The sequence below is a fragment of the Somniosus microcephalus genome, chromosome 6, assembly GCF_052327205.1.
Source record: "Somniosus microcephalus isolate GS21.2 chromosome 6, FLI_Smic_1.0, whole genome shotgun sequence".
NCBI classification, from domain to species: Eukaryota; Metazoa; Chordata; class Chondrichthyes; order Squaliformes; family Somniosidae; genus Somniosus; species Somniosus microcephalus.
This window is the reverse complement of record NC_140992.1, coordinates 107,461,918-107,488,789: the sequence shown is the minus strand read 5'-3', so window position 1 is coordinate 107,488,789 and position 26,872 is coordinate 107,461,918. Positions and strand designations below refer to the sequence as shown.

The window sequence follows — 26,872 nt, the reverse complement described above, 5'->3', positions numbered from 1 at the left end:
AAAAAGTGCTCCTAACTACAACACCCGAAATTTCTTTATTTTTTGTAATTTTTTTTAAAAAGAAGCGCTCCTAACTACAACACCCTAAATTTCACTCACTTCTCAATCCTCCTTCAACTCGCTCACGTGTACTCGCTCCTGTGTCCGTCTCTTTGTTGAGGAAAGAAGGCTAAAGTAATTTATTTATTCTCTGTGAAGGATTAGGCCCCGCCCACACAATAAACACACAGAAAGTGGGAAAAATAAATCAATAGTTAGGAATCAAGATGGCGGCCACTCACCTCAGCTCAGAAGGATTAGGCCCACCCACACACGCAATGAAATACCCCCCCGTGACACACCGATTGGTCAACCATCAGGTCACTCAACTGTAGGATTGGTCCAACCATCACGTCACTCAAAGCTATCCCCTGTAGGATGGCCCGCCCACACACGCAATGAAACGCCCCCGTGACACACTGATTGGTCAACCATCACGTCACTCAACGCTGTCCCCTGTACGATTGGTTAACCATCATGTCACTCAACGCTAATGAGCGGAGTTGTCCATTTTTTTGAACGTTTTTTGTATACTGTCTGAACAATTTTTGTCTGACCAAAAAGTAAATACACCTATTAGACTCCCCTAATGATAAGCTTTCTTTTGATATAACATGCGTGTAGGTACGCTCTATAACTTTTGAGTGTATAGCGGACAGACAGACAGACAAACCAACTCTTTTATATTTATATACTAGCTGGGGGGAGCCCGGCTTTGCCAGGGCTGTTTTGGGCCGGGCGGTTTAAATCGAGTGCCAGGCTTTGGGGCCTCTCTGTGTCCCTCTGTGAATCTGGTGCCGGGCAACATTTTAAATCGAGTCCCAGGCTTTTGGGCCCTGTCTGTGTCCCTTTGTGAATCTGCTGCCGGGCAACATTTCTACCTTTTAATACCTTGAAAGATGAAAGTGAAAGTACTTATAAAACGTTTTTGGTAAATCTTATGTTATTTTTAAAAGAGATACTAACTTTTTCAAAGTAGTTTGAGCTGGAAGCTGAAGTCATGGCAGTGAAACAATGGCTGCCAGATCCCTGAGATGAAAATGATTAGTCCCGCCCACACACACACACACCGATTGGCCAACCATCAGGGGACCATACTGTAGGATTGGTCAATCGTGACGGCACAGGATTGGTCGAACCTTGACGTCAGTCAATCAATGCTAGCAGATAATGAGTTTAATTTTGAAGGTTTTTTGCATAAGGCGCGAACAATTTTCGTCCGACCGAAAAGTAAATATGCTTACGAGCGTCCCGGAAGCATAAGCTTTCTTCGGAGGTAACGCGCGCGTAGGTACGCCGTATAACTTTCGAGCGCATAGCCGGACAGACGCACACCCAAGGACAGACAGACAGAAGGACAGACAGATAGACAGACAGACAGATCGATTTGTTTATATATATAGATAGTTTATTTTAAAAATGTGATTTAAAAAAAAAAATTATTTGAAGATTTTGTGCTGTTTTGGGGCCGTAGTATTTATAACTTTTGACAGGTCTTCCTGTCAATCTTATGAATGGAGCATTCCCTGCTTTGATTGGCTCCCCATGGCCCATGTGATCCCAGGGGATGCATCGAACTAACTGCGCCCCTGGGATACACAAGCAGCTGGACCAGGCCCCGGATCAGAATTCCACGGGGGCCCACAGCTCAACGGCCAGCGCGCAAGGTAAGTGCAGGTCAGGGGCTTACATCCGCGGGAAGCCCCCGACCCGAATTTCTGGGCCATGTCTTATCCAAAGGCTAGACCTCTGACTATACAGCTTGACAGCTGATGGCTCTGTCTGTGAGTGAGTTCAACAAACACAAGGGTGTGAAGCTTTGCTTCTGGCATAACATGTATCGACACAAAATGCTAACGTGTAAATGCAGCAGCTCTTGCTTTCCCTGGCAAGAACGTGGATATGGAAATCTGGCTTATTCAACAACTATTCTTGTGGTACACTACAAGATGATGAAGATGGTATGTTCCTGTGTGATATTTGATAAATTTTGAATCATAGAAATTTACGGCACAGAAGGAGGCCATTCGGCCCATCTTGTCTGCACTGGTCGAAAAAGAGCTATCCAGCCCAATCCCACTTTCCAGCTCTTGGTCTGTAGCCTTGCAGGTTACGGCACATCAAGTGCATATCCAAGTACTTCTTAGATGCGATGTGTGTTTCTGCCTCTACCACCCTTTCAGGCAGCGAGTTCCAAACCCCACCACTCTCTGGGTGAAAAATATTCTCCTAAGTTCCCCTCTAATTCTCTGTTCCAAAGAAAGCAACCCCAGCCTATCCAATCTTTCCTCATAGCTAAAACTCTCCAGTCCTAGCAACATCCCCATAAATCTCTGTACCTTCTCTAGTGCAATCACATCTTTCCTACAATGTGGTGACCAGAACTGTACTCAGTCCTCCAGCTGCGGCCTAACTAATGTTTTATACAGTTCAAGCATAACCTAGTCATAGAGTCATATGGGCACGATTTTCCTAATGGAGACGGGTTGGAGGCGGGTTTTGGTTTGGGTGGGTTCCAAACCCGCCTCCACTGAGAGGTGGGAAAAATTTGCAATTTTCCCCTAATTGGCCAGTTGATTTCAGAGGTGTGGGTTCCCCATGGCCAATTAGTCTTTTAGAACAGAAACTCACCTCTGCTGATGTCACTTATCCAGCTTCGTTTAAGGGCTGCTTGCTGCCTTGGCTCATTCCACTGGTTTTTGGTCAATGCTGCACCACCTCCAAGCTGTTACCTCCTTGAAAAATGGCCAGCTCCAAGGCAAAGACCTCCCCGAGGTTCTCGGATGAGGCGCTGGGTATGCTGGTTAAGGGGGTGAGAGCTAGCAGGGAGGTGCTCTTCCCCTCATCTGGGAGGAAGAGGCCACCCAAAGAAACCAAGGCTGTGTGGATCCAGCTGGCAAGGGATATAACCTCCAGATCTGTGTGCAGATTGGGTGATTGTTTCTGTTTATTGATGAAATGCCATCCCTAGGGGAATGTATTAAAATTTGGCGATGGCAAACTGTTGGCGTGATGGCATCTGTTATTTCGGCTTAGGCAGTTCCACATTGCAGACTCCGCGACACTTGTGTGGTCAGGTTGGTGGTCAGAGTGAAAGGAGGCCAGAGAGTCATGTCCATTGTCCATCATATGTTAAGAAGGAGGCAATCACATGTGCCACAATGGGCAACCTATGCAAATCTGGCCAGGATGAGTGCATTCCTTGCACGATGTGCTTTCATGCGCTGGTGCCTTCTGCCCTGTGCAGCATCAGGTGGGTGAGCAGGAGGTTGGGGCTCCTGCTGCTGTTGCTGCTACTGTCGTGGCTGTTCCTCAACCGAATCTGAGGTCCATGGTGAAAGGAAACAAATGGTTCCCATGCAGCTGGCAGATACCTCCGTTGGGGAAGCATTCAGTCCAAGCGAGGAGAGGGTCTTCCAAGGAGGTCCCGCAGTTGAGAGATACAAGCTGCAGCATCTCCAGCTTCGGTAGGCCTTCTAAAAGTGCTGAAAGAACTTTGGAACAAAAGTTCTGCCATCTGCAACTGCTCCCTGATGAAAGCTCCATTTTAATGGTGGAGCTGCAGCTATGAGGAGGCCACCCACTTGTCAACCCGCCAAGATTAGCTGGCGTGGTTTAGGAGAGTCGTGCAACATGCTGAAAATGTGGTAAAATAACAAAGGCATGTCAAAATAGGATTATAGAGGCCCTTAACTATTATTTAAGGGTCTTAACTACCTCTCCCGACTGATGGAGGCGGGACCGAATCCCACCCATCAAACCCGCCTCCGGTAGAATTGCGTGGAGGCGGGTTCTGAACCCGCCCTCAGTTTTGCCATTTTTGCCAACTGTCCCATCTCCAAACCCACCTCCTCGGGGCTGGGAAAATCGCCCCCATAGAGTCAGAGTCACAACGGCACAGAAGGAGGCCATTCGGCCCATCGAGTCCATGCCGGCTCTCTGTAGAGCAATCAAGTCAGTCCCATTCCGCCGCTCCATCCCTGTAGCCCTGTAAGTTTATTTCCCTCAAGTGCCTTATCCAGTCTCCCCTTGAAAACACTGAGGGCTGGATTTTCTGAATGGGAAGCTTTTGGAGGTGGGACTGCTGCGTGCCGGGTTTCAATCCCACCTCCATCAGCTTCTGGCCAACCAGCGGGAATTTCCCCTCATTGAACTTGTTAAGCCTGCCCGGCGGACTCAGCAGGCCAATTAGGGGAAAGTCAGTGACAAGAGCACGTCAACGTATGACGCATCATCTGTCAAGGACTTTTGAAAGAAGAAATGTCATCGTTTGACAGCTCTGTGAAGTTGTGTTCAGGACTCATCAAAGGTTTCTACTTTGCAGAAATCAGCTGGCTGCTGTATCGGAGGATCCAACAGCCATAGAAACATAGAAGATAGGAGCAGGAGTAGGCCATTCGGCCCCTCGAGCCTGCTCCGCCATTCAATGAGATCATGGCTGATCATCCAAACTCAGTACCCTGTCCCTGCCTTCTCCCCATATCCCTTGATCCCTTTAGTCTTAAGAAATATATCTAACTCCTTCTTGAATATATTTAATGAATTGGCCTCAACTACCTTCTGTGGTAGAGAATTCCACAGGTTCACCACTCTCTGGGTGAAGAAATTCCTCCTCATCTTTGTCCTAAATGGCTTACCCCTTATCCTTAGACTGTGACCCCTGGTTCTGAACTCCCCCGCCATTGGGAACACCCTTCCTGCATCTAGTCTGTCTAGTCCTGTTAGAATTTGATAAGTTTCAATGAGATGCCTTCTCATTCTTCTAAACTCCAGTGAGAATAAGCCCAATCGACCCAATCTCTCCTCATATGTCATTCCAGCCATCCCAGGTATCAGTCTGGTGAATCTTCGCTGCACTCCCTCCATGGCAAGAACATCCTTCCTCAGATAAGGCGACCAAAACTGCACACAATACTCAAGGTGTGGTCTCACCAAGGCCCCGTACAACTGCAGCAAGACATCCCTGTTCCTGTACTCGAATCCTCTTGCTACAAAGGCCAACATACCATTTGCCTTCTTAACCGTCTGCTGCACCTGCATGCTTACCTTCAGCGACTGGTGCACAAGAACACCCAGGTCTCGTTGCACTTCCCCTTCTCCCAATCTATTGCCGCTCAGATAATAATCTAACTTCCTGTTTTTGCCACCAAAGTGGATAACCTCACATTTATCCACATTATACTGCATCTGCCATACATCTGCCCAATCACCCAACCTGTCCAAATCATACTGGAGTTTCTCGGCATCCTCCTCACAGCACACACGCCCACCCAGCTTTGTGTCATCTGCAAACTTGGAGATATTACATCTAGTTCCCTCGTCTAGATCATTAATATATATTGTGAATAGCTAGGGTCCTAGCACCGATCCCTGCGGTACCCCACTAGTCACTGCCACTCGGAAAAAGAGCCATTTATTCCAACTCTTTGCTTCCTGTCTGCCAGCCAGTTCTCTATCCAAGTCAGTACCTTGCCCCCAATCCCATGTGCTTTAACTTTTCACGCTAATCTCTTATGCGGGACCTTATCGAAAGCCTTCTGAAAGTCCAAATACACCACATCCACTGGTTCTCCCTTATCTATTCTATCAGTTACATCCTCAAAAAATTCCAGTAGATTAGTCAAGCATGATTTACCTTTTGTAAATCCATGTTGACTTTGTCCGATCCTGTCACTGTTTTCCAAGTGCTCTGCTATTACATCTTTTATAATGGACTCTAGCATTTTCCCCACTGCCGATGTCAGGCTTACCGGTCTATAATTCCCCGTTTTCTCTCTACCACCTTTTTTGAATAGTGGGGTAACATTAGCTACCCTCCAATCCATGGGAACTGTTCCAGAATCTATAGAATTTTGGAAGATGACCAGCAATGCATCTACTATTTCTTGGGCCACTTCCTTAAGTACCTTGGGATGTAGATTATCAGGCCCTGGGGATTTTTCGGCCTTCAATCCCATCAATTTCCTTAACACCACTTCCCTACAAATACTGATTTCATTCAGTTCCTCCCTCTCATTAGACCCTATGTTCCCCGACATCTCTGGGAGGTTATTTGTGTCCTCCTTTGTGAAGACAGAACCAAAGTATGTATTTAATTGGTCTGCCATTTCTTTGTTCCCCATTATAAGTTCCCCTGATTCTGACTGCAAGGGACCTACGCTTGACTTCATCAATCTTTTTCTCTTCACATATCTATAGAAGCTTTTACAGTCAGTTTTTATGTTCCCTGCAAGCTTACTCTCATACTCTATTTTCCCCCTCTTAATTAATCCCTTTGTCCTCCTTTGCTGAATGCTAAACTGCTCCCAATCCTCAGGTTTGCTGCTTTTTTGGCCAAATTATATGTCCTCTCCTTGGATCTTATGCTATCCTTAATTTCCCTTGTTAGCCACGGTTGAGTCACCATTTTTGTTTTATTTTTATGCCAAACAGGGATGAACAAATTCTGTAGTTCATGCATGCGATCTTTAAATGTTTGCCATTGCCTATCCACCGTCAATCCTTTAAGTAACATTCCCCAATCCATCCTACCCAACTCGTGCCTCATATGACTGGTGCCAGTCTGTGATCTCTACAATGGAGATGTTGGGGACTCCGGCTCCACAGCGGCTGAAGACTGCAGGTAGAAACAAAGGTAAGTTAACATTTTCTAACACTTTACACTCACCTCACATACTTACCACTTCACACTTGCACCCATCACTCACCTCAACATTGCACTTTCAGACCCCTCTGACCCACACAGACCTTCTAATCGACTCATCCAACCTGGAGGGGTTCCCCAAGGTCGGGAAGCCTGCACTTCAGCACGAAAAATGGGGATAATCCTATTTTCTGCCTGTTAACTACCTGTTAACAGGCAGCTAATAGGCTTTAATCCCTTCCCGCCTCTAAGGAGACGGGATCCGGGGCGGGACGGCTTCCTGCCTCCTGGCAAGAGGGCACGGAGGCGGGTTGGGGACGGGTTTGCCACTCGCCCCCAAATTCTGCAACTTTCCCAGCAGTTCCACTTCTATACCCGCTTCCTCGGGGCTAAGAAAATCCAGCCCGGAGTGTCTCCGCTTCCACCACTTCCGTCAGCAGCGAATTCCAGGTCATCACCACTCGCTGTGTATAAAAGTTTTCCCTCACATCCCCCCTGTATCTCTTGCCCAAAACCTTAAATCTGTGTCCCCTAGTCCTTGTACCATCAACTAGTGGGAACAGTCTAGCCTATTCAAATCCTTCATAATCTTGTACACCTTTATCAAATCACCCCTCAACCTTCTTTGCCCTAATGAAAACAAATCCAGCTTCTCCAACCTGTCCTTGTAGCTAAGATCCCTCATCCCCAGAACCATTCTGGTAAATCTGCTCTGCACCCTCTCAAGGGCCTTCACATCCTTCCTAAAGTGTGGTGACCAGAACTGGATGCAATAACTCCAGTTGTGGCCTAACCAGCGCTTTATAAAGGTTCAGCATAACTTCTGTACTTTTGTACTCAATACCTCTATTTATGAAGCCCAAGATCCCATATGCTTTGTTAACCACTCTCTCAATATGTCCTGCTACCTTCAGGGACCTGTGCACATTAACTCCCAGATCCCTCTGTCCCTGCACACTCTTTAAAACTGTGCCATTAAGTGTATATTGCCTCTCCCTGTTCCTTCTGCCAAAATGCATCACCTCACACTTCTCTGTATTAAATTCCATCTGCCACTTGTCTGCCCATTCTGCTAGCCTTTCTATGTCCTGTTGCAGTCAATTGATATCATCAGCACTGTTTGCCACACCCCCAAGTTTGGTGTCATCATCAAATTTAGAAATTCTACTCTGTTCTTATATTCTATGCCTCAGCTAAGAAAGGAAAGTATCCCGTATGCCTTCTTAACCACCTTATCTACCTGTCCTGCTACCTTCGAGGATCTGTGGACATGCACTCCAAGGTCCCTCTGTGCCTCTGAATTTCTCCGTACCCTACCATTCCTTGCTTGTTAGCCCTTCCCAAATGCATTACCTCATACTTCTCCGGATTGAATTCCATTTGCCACTTTTCTGCCCACATGAGCAGTCCATTAATATCTTCCTGCAGTCTACAGCAATCTTCCCCAATATCAACCACACAGCCAATTTTTGTATCATCTGCAAACTTCTTAATCATGACCCCTCCATTGAAGTCTAAATCATTGATATATACCACAAAAAGCAAGGGACCTATTACTGAGCCCTGTGGAATCCCACTGGAAACAGCCTTCCAGTCACAAAAACACCTATCGACCATTGCCCTTTGCTTCCTGCCACTGAGCCAATTTTGGATCCAACTTGCCACTTTCCCTTGGATCCCATGGGCTTTTACTTTTTTGACTGACCTGCCATGTGGGACCTTGTCAAAAGCCTTGCTAAAATCCATGTAGACTATATCAAATGCCTACCTTCATCGACCCTCCTTGTAAAATTCAATCAAGTTATTCAGACATGACCTTCCCTTAACAAATCCATGCTAACTGTCCTTGATTAATCCATGACTTTCTAAATGACGATTAATACTGTCCCTCAGAATTTTTTCCAATAATTTTCCCACAACCAAGATTAGGCTGACTGACCTGTAATTACTTGGTCTATCCCTTTCTCCCTTTTTAGACAATGGCACAAAGTTAGCAGTCCTCCAGCACCACACCTGTAGCCAGAGAGGATTGGAAAATGATGGTCAGAGCCTCCGCTGTTTCCTCCCTTGCTTCTCTTAATGGCCTGGGATAATTTCATCCGGGCCTGCCAATTTAACTGCTTTCAAAAATGCTAAACCTCTTAATATTTCCTCTCTCACTATGTTTATCCCTTTTAATATTTCACACTCCTCCTCCTCAACTACAATATCGGAATCGTCTTTCTCTTCTGTGAAGACAGACTGAACTATGCTGTACTCTCCTGATGCAATATTCTGAAAGTGAAGCCATGCCACCAAAGCTTTAGTCCACAGCACATTCCTACTTTAAGTGACAAAGCACTTCATTTTTCTCCTTCCAAATTTTCTAAGTGACTTTTTCCCCTTGGTCAACTCCTCGTGCACCACACACCATGCCCTCATTGCTAGAGAGTTGTCAGCAAGCTATTCCCACATCTTGCTCAATGAACCCAGCAACATGGCTCCAAGGAAGGAGACACAACAATTTCAATCAGGGTAGCTCTTTGATAATGACATGGAATCTTCCACATTCACCCGAGGGGGCAGATGGGGCCTGGGTTAATGGCTCATCTGAAAGATCGCACTTGACAGTGCCGCACTCCCTCAGTACTACACTGAAGTGTCAGCATACATTATGTGCTCAAGTCTCTGAAGTGGAACTGGAGCCCATGACCTTCTGCCTCAGAGCCGAGGCCAACGCATGTTGGTAATGTTGTTTGATATATACAGAGTGGCAAAAGATCTTGATGCTTTCTCAAGCACTGCAAATTGGAATTTAAGCAAGGAGATTGCCTGCCAAAGTTAGAACATTATCTGAGACCAAGGTTCAGATTCAGAGAAAACAGATGGAATGAAAGTCTCCGCTCTCCTTAATGGTTGTAAAGGACATGGAGGGAAATCAGCACGGGCACTCTAAATCCTCTTTACAATGGAAGTAAGTGCACAGCGCAGAGCAATTGATAATTGAGCACTAAATTGGCAGCAATTGGGCAATTTTAGTCACAGAATCCTGACGATTTGGTTTTGTGTGGCAAATAGAAAATGTCATACCAGGGTGCTTTTCTTATTTTGGGAATAAGCCCCATTGCAGAGTCCTCCAGAGAATACGAAACTGCTTCTAGCCTGTACAACGAGTTAAGCTGAAAAGGTTGTGTGCTTCGTCTTCCCAATAAGAAATGTCATTGTGATGATGAAACTGCTAGAATTTTAACTCAAAAGAATATTTAGGGATAAGAGCCTGATCCTCAAGTGTCCACCGGAAAAATACTACTACTGTATGTTAAATAAAATGTTATTTTCTAACTGACTGAACCAAAAAAAAACATATTTTTGCTCTTAGCACCCCCATGACTCTTTGCTTACAGTGGAGTGTTGGGAGCTGAATTGAAGTGAAAAAGCCCCTAATTTCCCCACTCAACTTTAGAAATGGTTCACAGATGGTAACCCCAAGAGGGAGGCTTGCCGATCTTTTCATTTGGCAATTATCAGTTAAAATAGATGCTGGGGAAGTATTTTCCTTCTGAGTATATTTAATAACAGGGCATGTGTGAGGCTTTATCCTGCAGTGATTCAATTAGAGGGCAGTGGGGGAGGGGGGGCTTTGGAAAATAGGCAATCTGACACATGGCAATATCAAGATAGGTGGCGTAGTAAATAGATTAGATGTGAGCAGAAAGTTGCAATGGGACATTGATAGATTAAGTGAGTGGGACAAACTGTGGCAGATGGAGTTCGACGTGGTAAAGTGTGAGATCATCCAGTTTGGGCCCAAGAAATATAGATCAGAGTATTTTCTAAATGGCGAGAAGCTGGGAACTGCAGAGGAGCAGAGAGATTTAGGGGTCCAGGTACAGAAATCACTAAAAGCTAATGGACAGATACAAAAAATAAATTAAAAGGCTAATGGAGTGTTGGCCTTTATCTCAAGAGGCCTGGAATACAAAGGGGTGGAAGTTGTGATGCAGCTGTACAGAGCTCTGGTTACAACCCATCTGGAGTACAGTTCAGTTCTGGGCACCGCACCTCAGGAAGGATATTTTGGCCTTGGAGAGGGCTTAGTGCAGATTCACCAGTATGATAATTCGGCTAAAAGGGTTAACTTATGAGGACAGGTTGCATAGCCTGGACTTGTATGCCCTTGAACATAGACGATTAAGGAGTGATCGAATGAATTGTTTTAGATGATTAAATGATTTGATAGGATAAATAGAGAGAGAAACTATTTCCTCTGGTGGGAGAGTTCAGAACAAGGGGGCATAACCTTGAAGTTAGTGCTGGGCCATTCAGGGGTGATATCAGGAGGCACTCCTTCACACAAAGGGTAGTGGAAATCTGGAACTCTCCCCCAAAACACTGTTGAGGCTAGGTCAATTAAAAATGTCAAAACTACAATGGATAGTTAGGCAAGGGTAATAAGGGTTACGGAACCAAGGCGGGTAGATGGAGTTAAGATACAGACCAGCCATGATCTAATTGAATGGCGGAACAGAGTCAAGGGGCTGAATGGCCTCCTGCTGTTCCTATGACAAGAAAGAAGTTAGCTCAACAGTTCAGGGCTTTTATCACCATTTACACAATCCAAAAGTAGGAGATTTACAGCAATCCATTTCTTGGAAATGTTGTTTACTCAACTGCATAATTATCAGCATTAGCTATCGAGGGGAAAGCAAAATTAAGTTGACGGAACTTGCAACGGCAGTGCCAACAATACTGGGTGGGAAAGCTCTCATGATAAGATTGACATATTTGATGAGAAATTTCACCCTAAACTGACCTTATATCAATCATTTTTTAACATTTTTAACAAACATACACTTTCTGATTAACTAACAGCTGCTCTCCCAATAATCCCAGCAGAAAAAAGGAACCCAGGCACTGTGGGAATTATTACTTTCTGAATGTGGATTACAAATTGCTGCCAAAATTCCCAGTGGCAAGCTTGGATTTGCAACTGTTTATCAGCATTTATATAAATCAGAAGTATTTACAGATTTTAAAAGACACAACTCTTCTTTTTAACGATGAATAATTTTAACAACTGTGGAGATTATTTTTCACGATCAAGAAAGGTTTGAAAGAAGCAGATGTGCTTCATGAACTCTATTTTGCTCACCAAGGCATAGCAAATTTTATCCCACAACATTGGTGTTATCACTAAATGCAGATGCAGCTAAAGACAAGGTTGAACGAGTTTCTTTTCTCCTCTCTGGACAGACTTGGTGTTGGCCCCAGCTTTAATTCTCCTCATGCATGTACATTTGGGGGGGTGGGGGTGCAGAGGAGTAAGTGGGGTATGTAGCTGAGTTCCCTACAAGATGACTTGTCTGACGAAAGGAGATTTGAACTGAGGCGCTCCTGTGTGCAGTAATCCGATGTCTGAGCCAGCCAGGTCTGCAGTTCTCCAGGGTGTTCTTCATGATTGACCTTCCAACTGGACTCATTGGGCTGGATTTTCATTAAGCTGTCGGGAAGGAGGCAGGACTACAACTTTCAGGTTTTAGTCCCACCTCCATCGATGTCCGGCTAATCGACGCGATTTTCCCTTGATTGACCTTGTTGAGCCCACCCAGCGGGCTCAGCAGGCCAATTAAGGGCCACCCGGCAACAGGTGACGTCACAGACTGAAATTTCATCTGTCAAGAGTTTTTGACAGATGAAATATCAGTGTATCACAGCTGTTTGAAGCTGTCAAACACTGACAGTCTGACTTCTAACCTGAGTCCTTCTACGCAGACTCAGTTAGAACTGTCACTGGCACTGAAAGCTGAAGGCTGTCACTTTTGACAGATCGCAGCCATTCAGCTTTCAGTTCCGGCTGAGCGATGGACTCCCGACGCCTAGAGGAAGAAAAGCTGTTAAGGTAAGTACAGGTAAGTAAAACTTCTTTACACACTTTAGACACACCAAACACACTTACCTTTGCACTCATGCACCCATCACTCACCTGAACACCAACATTGCGACCCCTCCAAGTCCTTCAACCCGATGGCCCGCCTGCTCTAACCTGGCGTGGTTTGGAGCCGTCGGAAATCCCATACGACATCCCTCAAAATAGGGGTTAGGCTAAAAACTGCCTGTTAACAGGCAGTTAATTGGCACTAATCCCTTCCCGCCTCGGGTCGGCGGGTCCCAGTGCGGGGCGGGTACCCACCTCCCTTGAAACTTAAGTGGAGGCAGGTTTTGGGCGGGATGGTGTTGGGACCCCCAAATTCGGGATTTTTGCCCCCCGCATGCCTGAAAGCCCACCTCACGGCACAGTGAAAATCTGGCCCATTAAGGCAACCTGGAAGAATAGACCTTTCAATGGGCTGGGATTAAACCCAATTTGGCTCCAGTTAATATAATAGCAAAATACTGCGGGTGCTGGAAATCTGAAATAACAACAGAAAATGCTGGAAATACTCAGCAGGCCAGGCCGCATCCGTGGAGAGAGAAGCAGAGTTAACATTTCAGGTCTGGGACCCTTCATCAGAACTGGAAAAAGCGAGAGTTGTAACAGATATTAAGCAGGTGCAGAGACGGGGGGGGGGGTTTAGGAGGGGAGGAAGGAATAGAAAGAATATCCATCTGCTCTCACCCCTGCCCCTCCCTCCCAGAACCACGATAGGGTTCCCCTTGTCCTCACCTTTCACCCCACCAGCCTCCACATTCAACGGATCATCCTCCGCCATTTCCGCCACCTCCAACGTGATCCCACCACCAAACACATCTTCCCCTCACCTCCCCTTTCAGCATTCTGAAGGGACCGCTCCCTCCGCGACACCCTGGTCCACTCCTCAATAACCCCCAACAGCCCTGCTCCTTCACCTGGCACCTTCCCGTGCAAGCGCAGGAGATGCAACACATGCCCTTTTACCTCCTCCCTTCCCACTGTCCAGGGTCCCAAACACCCCTTCCAGGTGAAACAGCGATTTACTTGTACTTCTTGCAATTTAATATACTGTATTCGCTGCTCACGATGCGGTCTCCTCTACATTGGGGAGACCAAATGCAGATTGGGCGAACGCTTTGCGGAACATCTCCGTTCAGTCCGTACGGGTGACCCTGAGCTTCCGATCACCTGTCACTTTAATTCACCGCTTCACTCCCACTCTGATCTCTCTGTCCTCGGGCTATTGCATTGCATTGTTCCAATGAAGCTCAACGTAAGCTCGAGGAACAGCACCTCATCTTTCGATTGGGCACTTTGCAGCCTGCCGGACTCAACATTGAGTTCAACAATTTCAGATAATTATCCCTGCCCCCATTTTTCATGCAGTATGATTTTTGCCATTCCCATTTGCAACATTTTATCTTTCCTGCCTCTTACAAAAGTACAGGATATTCTTTCTATTCCTTCCTCCCCTCCTAAACCCTCCCGCCCCCCCCACCCCGTCTCTGCACCTGCTTAATATCTGTTACATCTCTCGCTTTTTCCAGTTCTGATGAAGGGTCCCAGACCTGAAACGTTAACTCTGTTTCTCTCTCCACGAATGCTGCCTGGCCTGCTGAGTATTTCCAGCATTTTCTGTTGTTATTTTTGGCTCCAGCTAACCCAGTGAACCAATGTTCTATTAAGCAGGATAGTGCTTGCTGGACAGCTAGTGGGAAACTTTCCAGTTAGCTTGATCATTTTAACTGGTTCATCCTGCATTAGCCTTGCACATACCAGAGGGGTTTCTAAGCCTTGGTTCTTTTTGTGCTTAAGTGCTTGAGGCTTAGCTAACCTGGTGTGCCTCCCAACAGAGAGGAGTGTTCACTCCATTATAAGAAAATGGAAGGTCTAATGTTGTATGTTTCTCAGTAGTTTTGTTTGGAGACTCGAGGGTGGTGATGGTTTTGTTAAAAGATTAAAATAGTGTATGCTGTGACAGAGCTCAGTCATGCCTCAAGCAGGAAGATTTGATAACTTTACACAAACAGAATAATGTGATTTAAAGATTGGTGGTATTTTAAGTTCTTTTGACTTGGGGTTGGTGGAGAAGAACAATACATCAAATTGTATCAAGATAGCCATTAGTTTCTTGAGGAGGCAACCAACCTTTGCTGATGGTGCTTACCAATCATAAATAGATCAGATCAAGTTTGTTTGACCAGCTCCTGGTGTTTTTAAATTAATATATGCATGTTTCAAACTGGGAAAGAAGACAAGGCTCTTTCATATTGATGTTTTTGCCCTATGTAATGTATATACCTTTAAGGGGGGGGACTATGTTTTACAGCTCATGTATACTGCAGAACCGGCAGTGACCACACCTGTATATAACACTGAGTAGTAATCTGTACAGTTCAGTTGCAGTTTGAGCCACATTGAGTAAACACCTGTTGTACCGTTCTCCGCAGTCCATTTCTTACTATACACGGACGTAACATTGGCGACGAGGCAGGTTCAAACCTACCTGCAACTCTACACCACCTCCTGGGGATTCGTTCCTGGAGATCAGTGGATTGGAGGTAAAGGCCAGAGACTCGGGCGTCGACCACGGGCAACCGCCCAGTCATCCAGCAGAGACTCGAGAATTGCGGGGGAGGCTGTCGAGAGCCAGGCTTGGCTTTCCATGCAAGGTGGTCCAGCGAAACGGGCTGGCAACAGGTAGTGCGCAGACCCTTCCCGGACGGCAGCGGGTTAGAGCCCGACCGAGCGGCACAGCAAAGGGCCAAGCAGCGTCGACAGGGAGAGAGGGGGCAGAGCGCACATGGTGCAGCCGGTGTTCAGGGGCCGAGCAGCGTCGGAGAGAGTGAGAGAGAGAAGCGCGCGAAACCTACAGGGTGCCGCCATTGCCACGAGAACCACCGGGAGCGGCGTCGGCAGCAGTGGGGGAGGAAGGAAAGTGTGGGAGACGCCATTTTAAGCCATTGGGAGACGCCATTTTAAACCACACCCAAAATGCCAAAGAGTGACAGTATCACCGCATTTGACAATGAAGTCGAAGATTGGACTACATATGTCGAACGAATAGAGGTGTACTGCAAGGCAAATGAGGTGTTAGATGACAAGAAAGCGTCGGTATTGTTAAATTTAATGGGTGCAAAGACATATGGTTTATTACGAAATCTAGTAACCCCAACGAAGCCAATGGAAAAGAGTTTTGAAGACATAGTAACGATAATAAAGGAACATTTAAACCCCACACTGCTGCTGATAGCAGAAAGATTCAAGTTTCACAAACAGAACCAGCATAAGGATGAAAGCAATGCTGATTATTTAACAGAACTGCACAAACTATCGAAACACTGCCAGTTTGGAGCGGGACTGGCAGATACCTTAAGGGACAAGTTTGTGTGTGGGCTTCAAAGTGAAGGAACCCAGAAACGGCTTTTATCTGAAAAGGACCTTACGCTGGAAAAGGCTTTCAGCATTGCGGTATCATATGAAGCAGCAGCACGGGGTGCTGCAGAGATACAACAGAGACCACAAGAATATGGCACAAACGAAATGTCATATGGAACAGAGAAGTGCTATCGCTGCGGCAGAACAACACACGACCAGAATGATTGCTGGTTCAAAGACAAAGTGTGCAGACAGTGTGGAAAATTAGGACACATAGCACGAGTCCGCAGGTCGGGAAAGAAAACTAGCAATAAGAAACCGACCAAAGGGAAGTACAAGAAGGTACATAAGATAACGGAGAATAGTTCAGATGAACAAAAGAGTGATAACGACTCCGAAAGCAGGGAACTGAGTTGTCTGAAACTACATAATGTGATCACAATGGAGGATCACCGAACCATTTGGGTCACTCTCAAGATAGCAAGAGTCCAGGTAAAGATGGAATTGGACACAGGATCAGCCCTAACAGTCATAAACCGATGGGACTACGAGCGGCTATTCTCACACATACCATTGAGAGACACAAAAATTATTTTGAAGATGTACACGGGGCAAAAAGTCTACCCCAAAGGAAAAATAAGGGTGACCGTTATATATAACGGTTAGGAAACACCAAAACTAGACCTGTATGTATTGCAAGATGGAGGACCACCATTACTGGGACGTGAATGGATCCGGAAAATACAACTGGATTGGCATTCCATACAGGCACTGACTGTGGCTGACAAAAAGGATGATGACGTCACACCTGGGCGACTGTCAAAGATCCTAACTGACATGAAAGAAGTGTTCCAGCAAGGACTCGGAACACTAAAAGGCATGACAGCGACGATTAAAATTGAAGAAAACGCAAGCCCAAAATTTTTTAAGGCCAGACCGGTACCTTATGCGATCCGCCCAGCCGTCGAAGCACAGCTGGAGAGTCTGGAACGTTCAGGTGCACTGTCCAAGGTAGACTGGAGCGAGTGGGCTACACCCATCGTCCCTGTGATGAAAAAGTCATTGAGCAGCACGCCTGGGGAACCAAGGAAGGTTCGCATCTGTGGGGGCTTTAAGATAACAGTGAACCCGGTCCTTCACACCGTACAATACCCACTTCCACGGATTGAAGATATTTTCGCCTCGCTATCTGGAGGGAAACGCTTCACTAAGATTGATCTGGCCCAGGCGTATCTGCAAATGGAGGTAGAAGAAGCATCAAAAAAGTACCTCACAATCAACACCCATAAAGGTGTCTACCAATACAACCGGCTGGTATTCGGGGTAGCATCAGCTCCGGCTATTTGGCAGATGGCAATGGAACAAGTTCTGCAAGGGATCCCAGGGACCCAGTGTTATTTGGACGACATCCTGGTCACGGGCGAAAATGACAGTGATCACCTTGCCAACCTGGAGCAGATGCTCACTAGATTGCAGGAATATGGGCTCCAAGCTAACCGCCCCAAATGTGAGTTTTTTAGAAAACAGATCTTGTATTGTGGCCACGTTATCGATAAAGAGGGGTTACATAAGTCCCCAGAGAAGATTGAGGCAGTAGTCAAGCCTCCAGCACCGGAAAATGTGTCACAACTGAGGTCGTTCCTCGGGCTGGTAAACTACTACCATAAGTTCTTGCCAAATTTGTCTACAATACTACACCCACTGAACACCCTACTGCAAACTGGGGAGCCATGGAAGTGGAATGACGAATGTAGACGAGCTTTCCAGAAGAGCAAAACACTAATCACATCGAAAGAGGTATTGGCCCATTACAACCCAGCATTACCAATTCGGTTGGCATGTGATGCGTCACCCGACGGCATTGGAGCGGTGCTGTCGCACAAATTCTCGGACGGCTCAGAGAGGCCAATAGCCTTTGCATCACGATCACTAACCTCAGCCGAGCGTAACTACGCCCAGATTGACAGGGAGGCACTCAGCCTAGTGTGGGGAGTGAAAAAGTTCAATCACTATCTGCACGGGCAGAAATTCACCTTGCTGACTGATCACCAGCCTCTTGTCTCCATTTTTAATCCGAAGAAGGGCGTTCCGGTGATGACTGCGCAACGACTACAAAGATGGTCACTTTTTCTAGGGGCGCACCACTATGAGATTGAATATAAGGGCACGAAACAGCATGGAAATGCTGATGGGCTATCACGCCTGCCACTGCCTACTGCGGAGGAAGCACCAGCAGTGGATCCTGTCGAAATATTCCATTCGACTATAGTTGAATACCTACCGGTAACTAACGCTTGTATCGAAAAGGAAACCCGAAATGACCCGACACTGTCTCGGGTATATGATTTGACGGTGAAGGGATGGCCAGCACATGGCGACTCACTGTTGCCAGCATTCTTGACAAGGAGAGAACAGCTGTCAGTGTGCCTGGGGACCTTGATGTGTGGATCCCAAGTGGTAATTCCACCCAAGTTAAGGGATAGAGTGCTCAATGAGCTTCATGAGGGTCATCTGGGAGGGGTAAAAATGAAAAGCCTAGCCAGGGCTTATGTGTGGTGGCCGGGAATCGATAAACAAATCGAGGACTTGACCAAGAGCTGCTCAGGATGCCAGAAAGTCCAAAATGCACCACCACAGGCCCCTCTACACCCATGGGAGTGGCCCTCATTTCCATGGCAATGGGTGCATATTGATTTTGCTGGTCCATTCATGGACTCAATGTTTTTAATAGCCGTGGATACGCACTCGAAATGGCCTGAGGTCATCAAAATGTCCTCCACCACCACGGAGAAAACTATTGCAGTCCTACGAACCATTTTTCCAGGAATGGCTTGCCAGAACAGATTTGCTCCGACAACAGACCACAGTTTGTGTCCGAAGAGTTCCGGAGGTTCTTGAAAAAGAATGGGGTAAGGCATTACACATCCGCCCCGTGTCATCCAGCCACAAATGGATTGGCTGAGAGGTTCGTACAAACCTTTAAGAAGGCAATAAAGGCTATGTACAATGACAACATTCCGCTGCAGAACAAGGTGGACAATTTCCTGTTCGCCTACCGGAATGCGACACATGCAGTCACCAACCAGGCCCCAGCCATGATGTTCTTTAACCGAAGGTTAAGATCTCGCCTGGATTTGCTCAGACCAAACGTACGAAGAGATGTTGAGAGTAAGCAATTCCAGCACATCCATGAGAAGCCAACAAGGAGCTTCAATGTAGGGCAACTAGTCTTGGCCCGCGACTACCGAACAGAAAAATGGCAGCCAGGAACGATATGCACACGGCAGGGCCCACTAATGTACACAGTGGACATTGGGGAGAGCATCGTGCGACGCCATGCTGACCAGATCCTAGAGTCACAGGAACAAGTCAACCCCATGCCTTGCCCATACGTACCTGGTGATGAACCCGACGTACAGGTCGCATCTACCCCAGAAACAGTGGCATCGGAAGCTGATGAACCAACCGACGACAGGGGGCCAGAATCGCCTCCGCACCAAGAGCAAGACACTTGGGAAAGGCGCTATCCAGAAAGGATCAGGAAGCCTCCCCAAAGACTGAATATATAAATAGACTATTTTCAGCTAATGTTGCATGTTAAAAGTGTTAATTGTAATTAGTTTGATATTTAATTGTTAAATGAGTGTTATGGTACTGTTAATCTAAAACGGGAGGAATTGTAATGTATATACCTTTAAGGGGGGGGACTATGTTTTACAGCTCATGTATACTGCAGTACCGGCAGTGACCACACCTGTATATAACACTGAGTAGTAATCTGTGCAGTTCAGTTGCAGTTTGAGCCACATTGAGTAAACACCTGTTGTACCGTTCTTCGCAGTCCGTTTCTTATTATACACGGACGTAACACCCTGCCCTTGGAATCCCAGAAAGTGACCTTTATTAAGGTACAGTAGCCCAGTTAGTAAATTACTGGACTAGCAATCCAGAGGTTGAGAGTTCAAATCCCGCTATGACAAGTTGGAAAACGAGTTCAGTTAACCTAGCAATTTGTGGACTGGCACCAGGTAAAATAAGCGTGGAAAATCGCTGGATTGTCGCAAAAACCCAATTGCTTCAGTAATGTCCTTCAGGGAAGGGAACATAAGAACATAAGAATTAGGAGCAGGAGTAGGCCATGCGACCCCTCGAGCCTGCTCCGCCATTCAATAAGATCATAACTGATCATCTTCCTCAACTCCACTTTCCCGCCCGATCCCCATATCCCTTGATTCCCCTAGAGTCCAAAAATCTATCTATCTCAGCCTTGAATATACTCAAAGACTCAGCATTCACAGCCCTCTGGGGCAGAGAATTCCAAAGATTCACAGCCCTCTGACTGAAGAAATCCTTCCTCATCTCAGTCTTAAATGACCTACCCCTTATCCTGAGACTATGCCTCCTAGTTCTAGACACTCCAGCCAGGGCAAACAACCTCTCAGCATCTACCCTGTCAATCCCCTTCAGAATCTTGTATGTTTCAATGAGATCACCTGTCATTCTTCTAAACTCCAGAGAGTATAGGCCCATTCTACACAATCTCTCATCATAGGACAGCCCTCTCATCCCAGGGATCAATCTGGTGAACCTTTGTTGCACCGCCTCCAAGGCAAGTATATCCTTCCTTAGATAAGGAGACCAAAACTGTGCACAGTACTCCAGGTGTGGACTCACCAAGGCCCTGTACAATTGTAGCAAGACTTCCTGGGGAAAAATTGGGTCGCGCCCCAAAGGGGGCGCTAACTTCGCCGGAATTAGCGCCCCCACGCCCCGCCTCCCTCTTAGGGCGATGCGAGTGAATATCGTGGCACTACATGCCACAGCGCCACGCACTTATTAAAGGGGAGGGGCCTTGTGCGGAGTGACCCGGGGCCCAGCTGGGCCACCAGGGATTGGAGTGCAGGCAAAAGAGCCCAGCACTCAAGAGAAGTGCTGGGCTCACGGAGCGCAGCCGGCACTCCGCGGCGGGGGCTGCTCAGAAGGCTGGGGACGGCAGAGGGGGCAGGTGCTGGCAGGCAGCCAGCAACAAAAATGGCCGCCCAGCACCTTCCCTTTAATTAGCGCCGCCCTGGCCGCAGGTAGGCCCCCCATGACCCTGTCGGAATAGCGTCCGGCGGTAAGTCAGGGGGCGCTACCGAAGATCATGGCCGGGGCGCTGCGCACGCCGATGAGGTCATCGCCGGCAGCACAACGCCGTGGGGCTCTAACGGATGCCGCCACCGCTAACCTCCCCCCGAATTTTGCGGGAGGCTTTGGTGGCGCCGCGCCGAGGAGTTAGTTGCTTTGCGCCCCGTTAGCGCCCTCTTAGGACGCTAACAGGAGGCACAAATCAACTGAATTTTTAGGCCCCTTACTCTTATACTCCAACCCCCTTGCAATAAAAGGCCAACATGCCATTTGCCTTCCTTATTGCTTGCTGTACCTGCATGCTAGCTTTCTGTGTTTCTTGCACCCCTGCCACCCCTACCCAGTCTGACCTATATGTGACTCCAGTCCCACACTACATGGTTGACTCTTAATGCTCTCAGGTTGTTTAGCTCTGGGCAGTAAATGCAGCCTTGCCAGTGTTGCCCACATCCCCAGAACAAATAAAAACAGTCAGCATGGATTTGTAAAGGGCAGATCGTGCTTCACTAATTTAACTGAACTTTAAAGAAATCACAGATAAAGGAAAGACAGCGGATGCTCTATGTGTGGATTTTCAGAAGGTGTTTGATAAGGTGCCATGTAACAGAATTGAGAAAATTAAGGCAGATGGTATTAAAGGGAATGTAGCTGCATAGATAGAAAGATGACTGGGGGTATTGATAGCAAATACTGTGGATGAATAGATATTTTGCAGAATGCGGGATCTAGTTAGCGCTATGCCCCAGGGGTCTATGCGGACACTTCACTGATTTTCCATTTATGCAAATAATTTTAACATTACCATAAGAGGAACAATACCAAAGTTTGCTGATGATGCCAAATTAAGGAAGATGACAACTTGCGAAGGCGATTGCAGCAGAATTTAGATGTGTTGGCAGAATGGCAGACAGGTATCAGGTGCAGAGAAATGTGAAATCGTACATTTTGGGGCAAAAGGACCGAGTACAGAAATATCCATAAATAGCAAAGTTTTGAATGAAGCAGTAAAACAGAGAGAGTGCAGGTACATCGATGTTTAAAGGTAACAGCGCAGGTTGATAATGCCATCCAAAAGGAAATTGGGATTCTGGGTTTTTTGTACAGGGGAATTAATGCAAAAGCAAGAAAGTGATATGGAATTTATACCAGACTTGGTTAGACCACATTTGGAGTACTGCATGCAGTTTTGGGCAGCTAATTATAGGACTATACAATATTAGCTAGCACGGAAAGGGGAGATTCACCAGAATTACCCTGGAAATGAGAAGTTATACTTATGAAAAGTCAGAAATTTGGGGGCGGGCTGCGGGGGGGGGGAAGAAAGAGGGTTCGGTGCAACAGGGAAGGTTAAAGGGGTCACTGGTTTTCAAAACGATGTACAAGATGAAAGGTTGTTTGCATTGGGTGGTGAATAGTTAATAAGGGAGCTAGAATCAGATTATCTGGAGACGCATCATCCGCATGCCCGATACGAGACTCCCAAAACAAGCGCTCTACTCGGAGTTCCGACACGGCAAGAGAGCCCCAGGTGGGCAGAGGAAATGCTTCAAGGACACCCTCAAAGCCGCCTTGAAAAAGTGTAACATCCCCACTGACACCTGGGAGTCCCTGGCCCAAGACCGCACAAAGTGGAGGAGAAGCATCCGGGAAGACGCTGAACACCTCGGCCCCGATTTTCTGCCAGCCGTCGGGCGGGTTTTCATGCGGTCAGCGGCCAAAAATTGCCAAAATAGGGGGTCACGACCCCCCCCCCGCCTGATTCCCCACCCCGTCCGACTTTCGGACCGCCGTTTCTCCGCGACCTGAGTCAGTCTCGCCCGCCGCTGGCGGGACTGGCCGCCGGGACCCTGATCACCAATTGTTGGCATGTTTAATGCCATTTTAGGGTGCCCTTGCGATTTTCAGGGGTTCCCCATGCTAAACACACCTGCGGGGAACCCGGCTGATGAAACCTGGCGTGATGCTTGCCGGCTTGCTTGCTCTCAGCTGCAGGTCATTCGGGAAAGCTGCGATTTAAAGGGACAGCATTTGTATGTTGAAGGACTTTGTTGTTGCAGGCTTGGGGCTACTTCTTCAAGGCTTAGGCACAGCTGTGGAAGGTTGGAGCCTCACACTCTTCTCCAATGTGATCTCCTGGGAAGCACCACTCAGCACCCTCACTCAGCGCTTCCTCAGCGGAGGCATCTACCAGAAGCATGGGACGCCTTTTTTTCCTTCCCTTCTTGCCATTTGAGGATCTCCAGCAGCAGAGGCGGCAGCAGCAGAACCAGGAACAGCAGGATCAGCACCAGGCTGCTGCTCACTCACCTGAAGCTGCACAGGCCAGAAGGGACCAGCGCTTGGAAGTGGCTTGAGAGCACCTTGCTGCGCTTTAGGGGGCCATGGGGACCCGTATTTGCACTGGCAGTCCTACTCAGAAGGACTTCCATGAAGGTCTGGTTTCTCTGTTCAATAGATGGCCAACGCTCCTCAAGAGATGTCATTCTCTTATGAGCACTCACCATGTTTTCCGTACCCTGGCGAGTTATCTCCTCCATGGAGGTTGCCAACCTTTCCATGGTGATGCGTTCCTGCACCAATGACTCCACAAAGGCTCTGCTCATGGTCACTATGGATTCCTCCATTCGCTCCACACTCGCAGCGACCCTGGAGACAAAACCTGCCAGAGACTCCTGCATCTGTGCATGGAGATCCATCACCTCTTCTCTTGCGGATGGACCCAGAGGCAGAGGGTCGACATGCAGCGCAACTGAGCTGAGCTGGCAGAGTCCTGCGCCCTCCGATGAGGACTCTCCACTGCTGTCCCTGTCTCCAGAATCTGCTGAGGCTCACTTGTGAGCTGTGAAACACCAGGTGACAACACTACTCTATGTCCCGAAGGTCCCCCCGAAGTGTGAGTGTCTGCACTGGTGCTGGGTGCGCTTACTTCTGCTGATGCTGCGCCCTCAGAGGTTGGAGCTTCCTCTGAGGACTCTGGCTGCACAGCCTCTTCCTCCTCCACAGTGGGGACGGCGGCTCGGGATGGTCCTGTGGGGGAGTAGAGGAAGGAGTTAGAGATGTGATGCCAAGGTTACATGCACATTCGAGTTGACATCTGCTGACACCTGCATCCATGCAGCCTTGGTCTCAGTGGGAGGCCTCTTCCTGCCTGACCTAGGGAAGAGGACCTCCCTGTGGGCCCTAACCCCATCCAATAATGCCTGCAGTGAAGCTTCGTCGAATTTGGAGGCAGCTCGGGGTCTGGCACTGGCCACAGCTGCTGCAGGCTCCTCTGCCATCCTGTATGGTTCGTTTGGAAGCCAACAGAGGAAGCAATGCTTGCTGTGGACCTTGAAATCACCACGAATGATGACATCATACTGTGGGGCTTCCTGACTGGAAATGGACAATTATCAAGGCTGCCCACACGCTGGAAATTAATTGGCCACTTGAGGGAAAATTGCATGCAGCTGGCTGACCCATTTTTTTGTGTGTCAGAACCCCACATTCAGGGGAATCCGACCATTTCCCACACAATCCACAAAATCGGACCCCTCGAGTCTCTTCGCCGGGAGCAAGCGCAAGCCAAGCGCAGGCAGCGCAAGGAGCGCACGTCAAGCCAAGCACCCCACCCACCCGCTCCTTCAACCACCGTCTGCCCCACCTGTGACAGAGACTATAGGTCCCGCATTGGACTCATCAGTCACCTGAGAAATCATTTTTAATGTGGAAGCAAGTCATCCTCAGTTCTGAAGGACTGCCTAAGAAGAAGAAGAAGAATCTGGAGACTAAAAGGAAGGAAGTTAGAAGAAATTTTTATTTCAGATTTCCAGCATCTGCAGTATTTTCTTTTTGTATTAGTGTTTAATTCACTGCCACCTCTCTTCCAGGAATGCCCACCTTGAAGAAGTTCTGCTCTTCTCTCCGACAGGATTTCTGTTTGTCTCTTTTACCTTGTTCATCTTCATTACTTTCTGTCTCCCTTCTCGTGTTTGAACAGAAATCTACCAAAACTCGCTTTCACAGCCACATATCTTTCCTCAGCACTGTCTCCAGCTCCAACTTACTCCACGTGGATTCCAACTGAACTTCCACCCTTCGTGTTTTGGATCCACCCAGGACTACAGATATCTCCAAGATATTCAGTGTTCCTCGAACCACTGCTCTCGCCGTATCCTAAGATCCACACTGAACGCCATGCGCCGCCACATAAATACTCTCGACCTCTCTCTTCAGCAGCACCGACTCACTCTATCTCAAAGCTGCCCTGGTCCGCAGTTCCATTTCATGCTTCGACTTATCCGGCGCTTTAACAAAAAACTTTTTTTCTTCCTTTCAGGTGTCAAGGATCGCAAGCTTCAACAACTCTTGGACACCAACGCCCCTTCGGAACCTTCTTCCACTTCACTTTCCTCTGACCCCATCCCTTCTCCCAATCTCACCCCCTGCCGCGTTTTCACTATCCACTCTGACCTTCCTCTCTCTGACCCCGAACGATCAGTCCTTAGCAAAGGCTTGAGCTTCATCCCATTACGCACCACCTCAATGAATTTCGAGCTCGGCACGATGCTGAACTCTTTTACCGCCACCTTCATCTCCATGCCCACTTTTTTGGCCAGGAGTCTTCCCCCCGCATGGCTGACTCTTTCTCCCGCTTTCAAAATTCTCGTTCTATCTGGACCCCTCTCTCTGGCCTTTTAACCTCTCTAGATCTTTTCATTGCAAACTGCTGGCGTGACATCGGCTGTCTCAATTTCTCTGCTCCCCTCACTCATTCCAACCTACCTCCCTCTGAACTTGCAGCACTCCATTCTCTGAGATCCAACCCCAACATTGTCATTAAACCTGCTGACAAGGGTGGTGCTGTTGTTGTTTGGCGAACCAACCTCTACCTAGCGGAAGCTGAACACCAACTCTCCGACACCTCCTTCTACCTCCGCCTGGACCATGACCCCACTATCGAACGTCATACCACCGTTTCCAAGACTGTCACTGACCTCATCTCCTCTGGAAATCTTCCCCCCACGGCCGCCAACCTCATAGTTCCCCAACCCCGCACAGCCCGCTTCTACCTCCTTCCCAAGATCCACAAACAGGACTGCCCTGGTAGACACATCGTTTCAGCCTGTTCTTGCCCCACGGAACTTATCTCTTCCTATCTCAACTCTATTTTTTCTCCCCTTGTCCAGTCTCTTCCCACCTACATCAGCGATTCTTCCGATACCCTCCGCCACTTTAACAGTTTACAGTTTCCTGGCCCCAACCGCCTCCTTTTCACCATGGACGTACAATCGCTCTAAACCTCCATCCCCCATCAGGATGGCCTAAGGGTGCTCCGCTTCTTCCTTGAACAGAGGCTCAACCAGTCCCCATCCACCACTACCCTCCTCCGCTTCGCTGAACTTGTTCTCGCATTGAACAACTTCTCCTTTGACTCCACTCACTTCCTCAAAATCAAAGGTGTTGCTATGGGAACCCACATGGATCCTAGCTATGCCTGCCTTTTCGAGGGATATGTGGAACATTCTTTGTTCCAGTCCACCTCAGGTCCTCTCCCTCACCTCTTTTTCCAGTACATTGATGCTCTCCCCCGAACTAGAAAATTTCATTCACTTTGCTTCCAATTTCCATCCTTCCCTCACTGTCACATGGTCCATCTCCGACTCTTCCCTTCCCTTCCTCGACTGCTCCGTCTCCATCTCTGGGGATAGGTTATTGACAAACATCCACTACAAGCCCACTGACTCCCACAGCTACCTGGACTACACTTCCTCCCACCCCACTTCCTGTATGGACCCTATTCCATTCTCCTAGTT

The 26,872-nt window shown here is 47.7% G+C and overlaps 1 protein-coding gene across 1 annotated transcript; it reads left to right on the top strand.

Moving 5' to 3' along the window:
• Positions 1-1,874: 1,874 nt before the first annotated feature.
• Positions 1,875-26,356, top strand: LOC147115974 (uncharacterized). The gene is made up of 2 exons (XM_085991989.1): positions 1,875-2,000; positions 25,565-26,356. Exons 1-2 carry the CDS (start codon positions 1,875-1,877, stop codon positions 26,354-26,356), a joined length of 918 nt encoding a protein of 305 aa, XP_085848115.1.
• Positions 26,357-26,872: the final 516 nt, after the last annotated feature.

Coding starts and splice junctions, on each gene's coding strand:
- LOC147115974 (XM_085991989.1), top strand. CDS start 1,875: ATGTATCGACACAAAATGCTAACGTGTAAATGCAGCAGCTCTTGCTTT. Junction 2,001..25,564: donor ACTACAAGATGATGAAGATG/GTATGTTCCTGT, acceptor ATCAGTCCTTAG/CAAAGGCTTGAGCTTCATCC.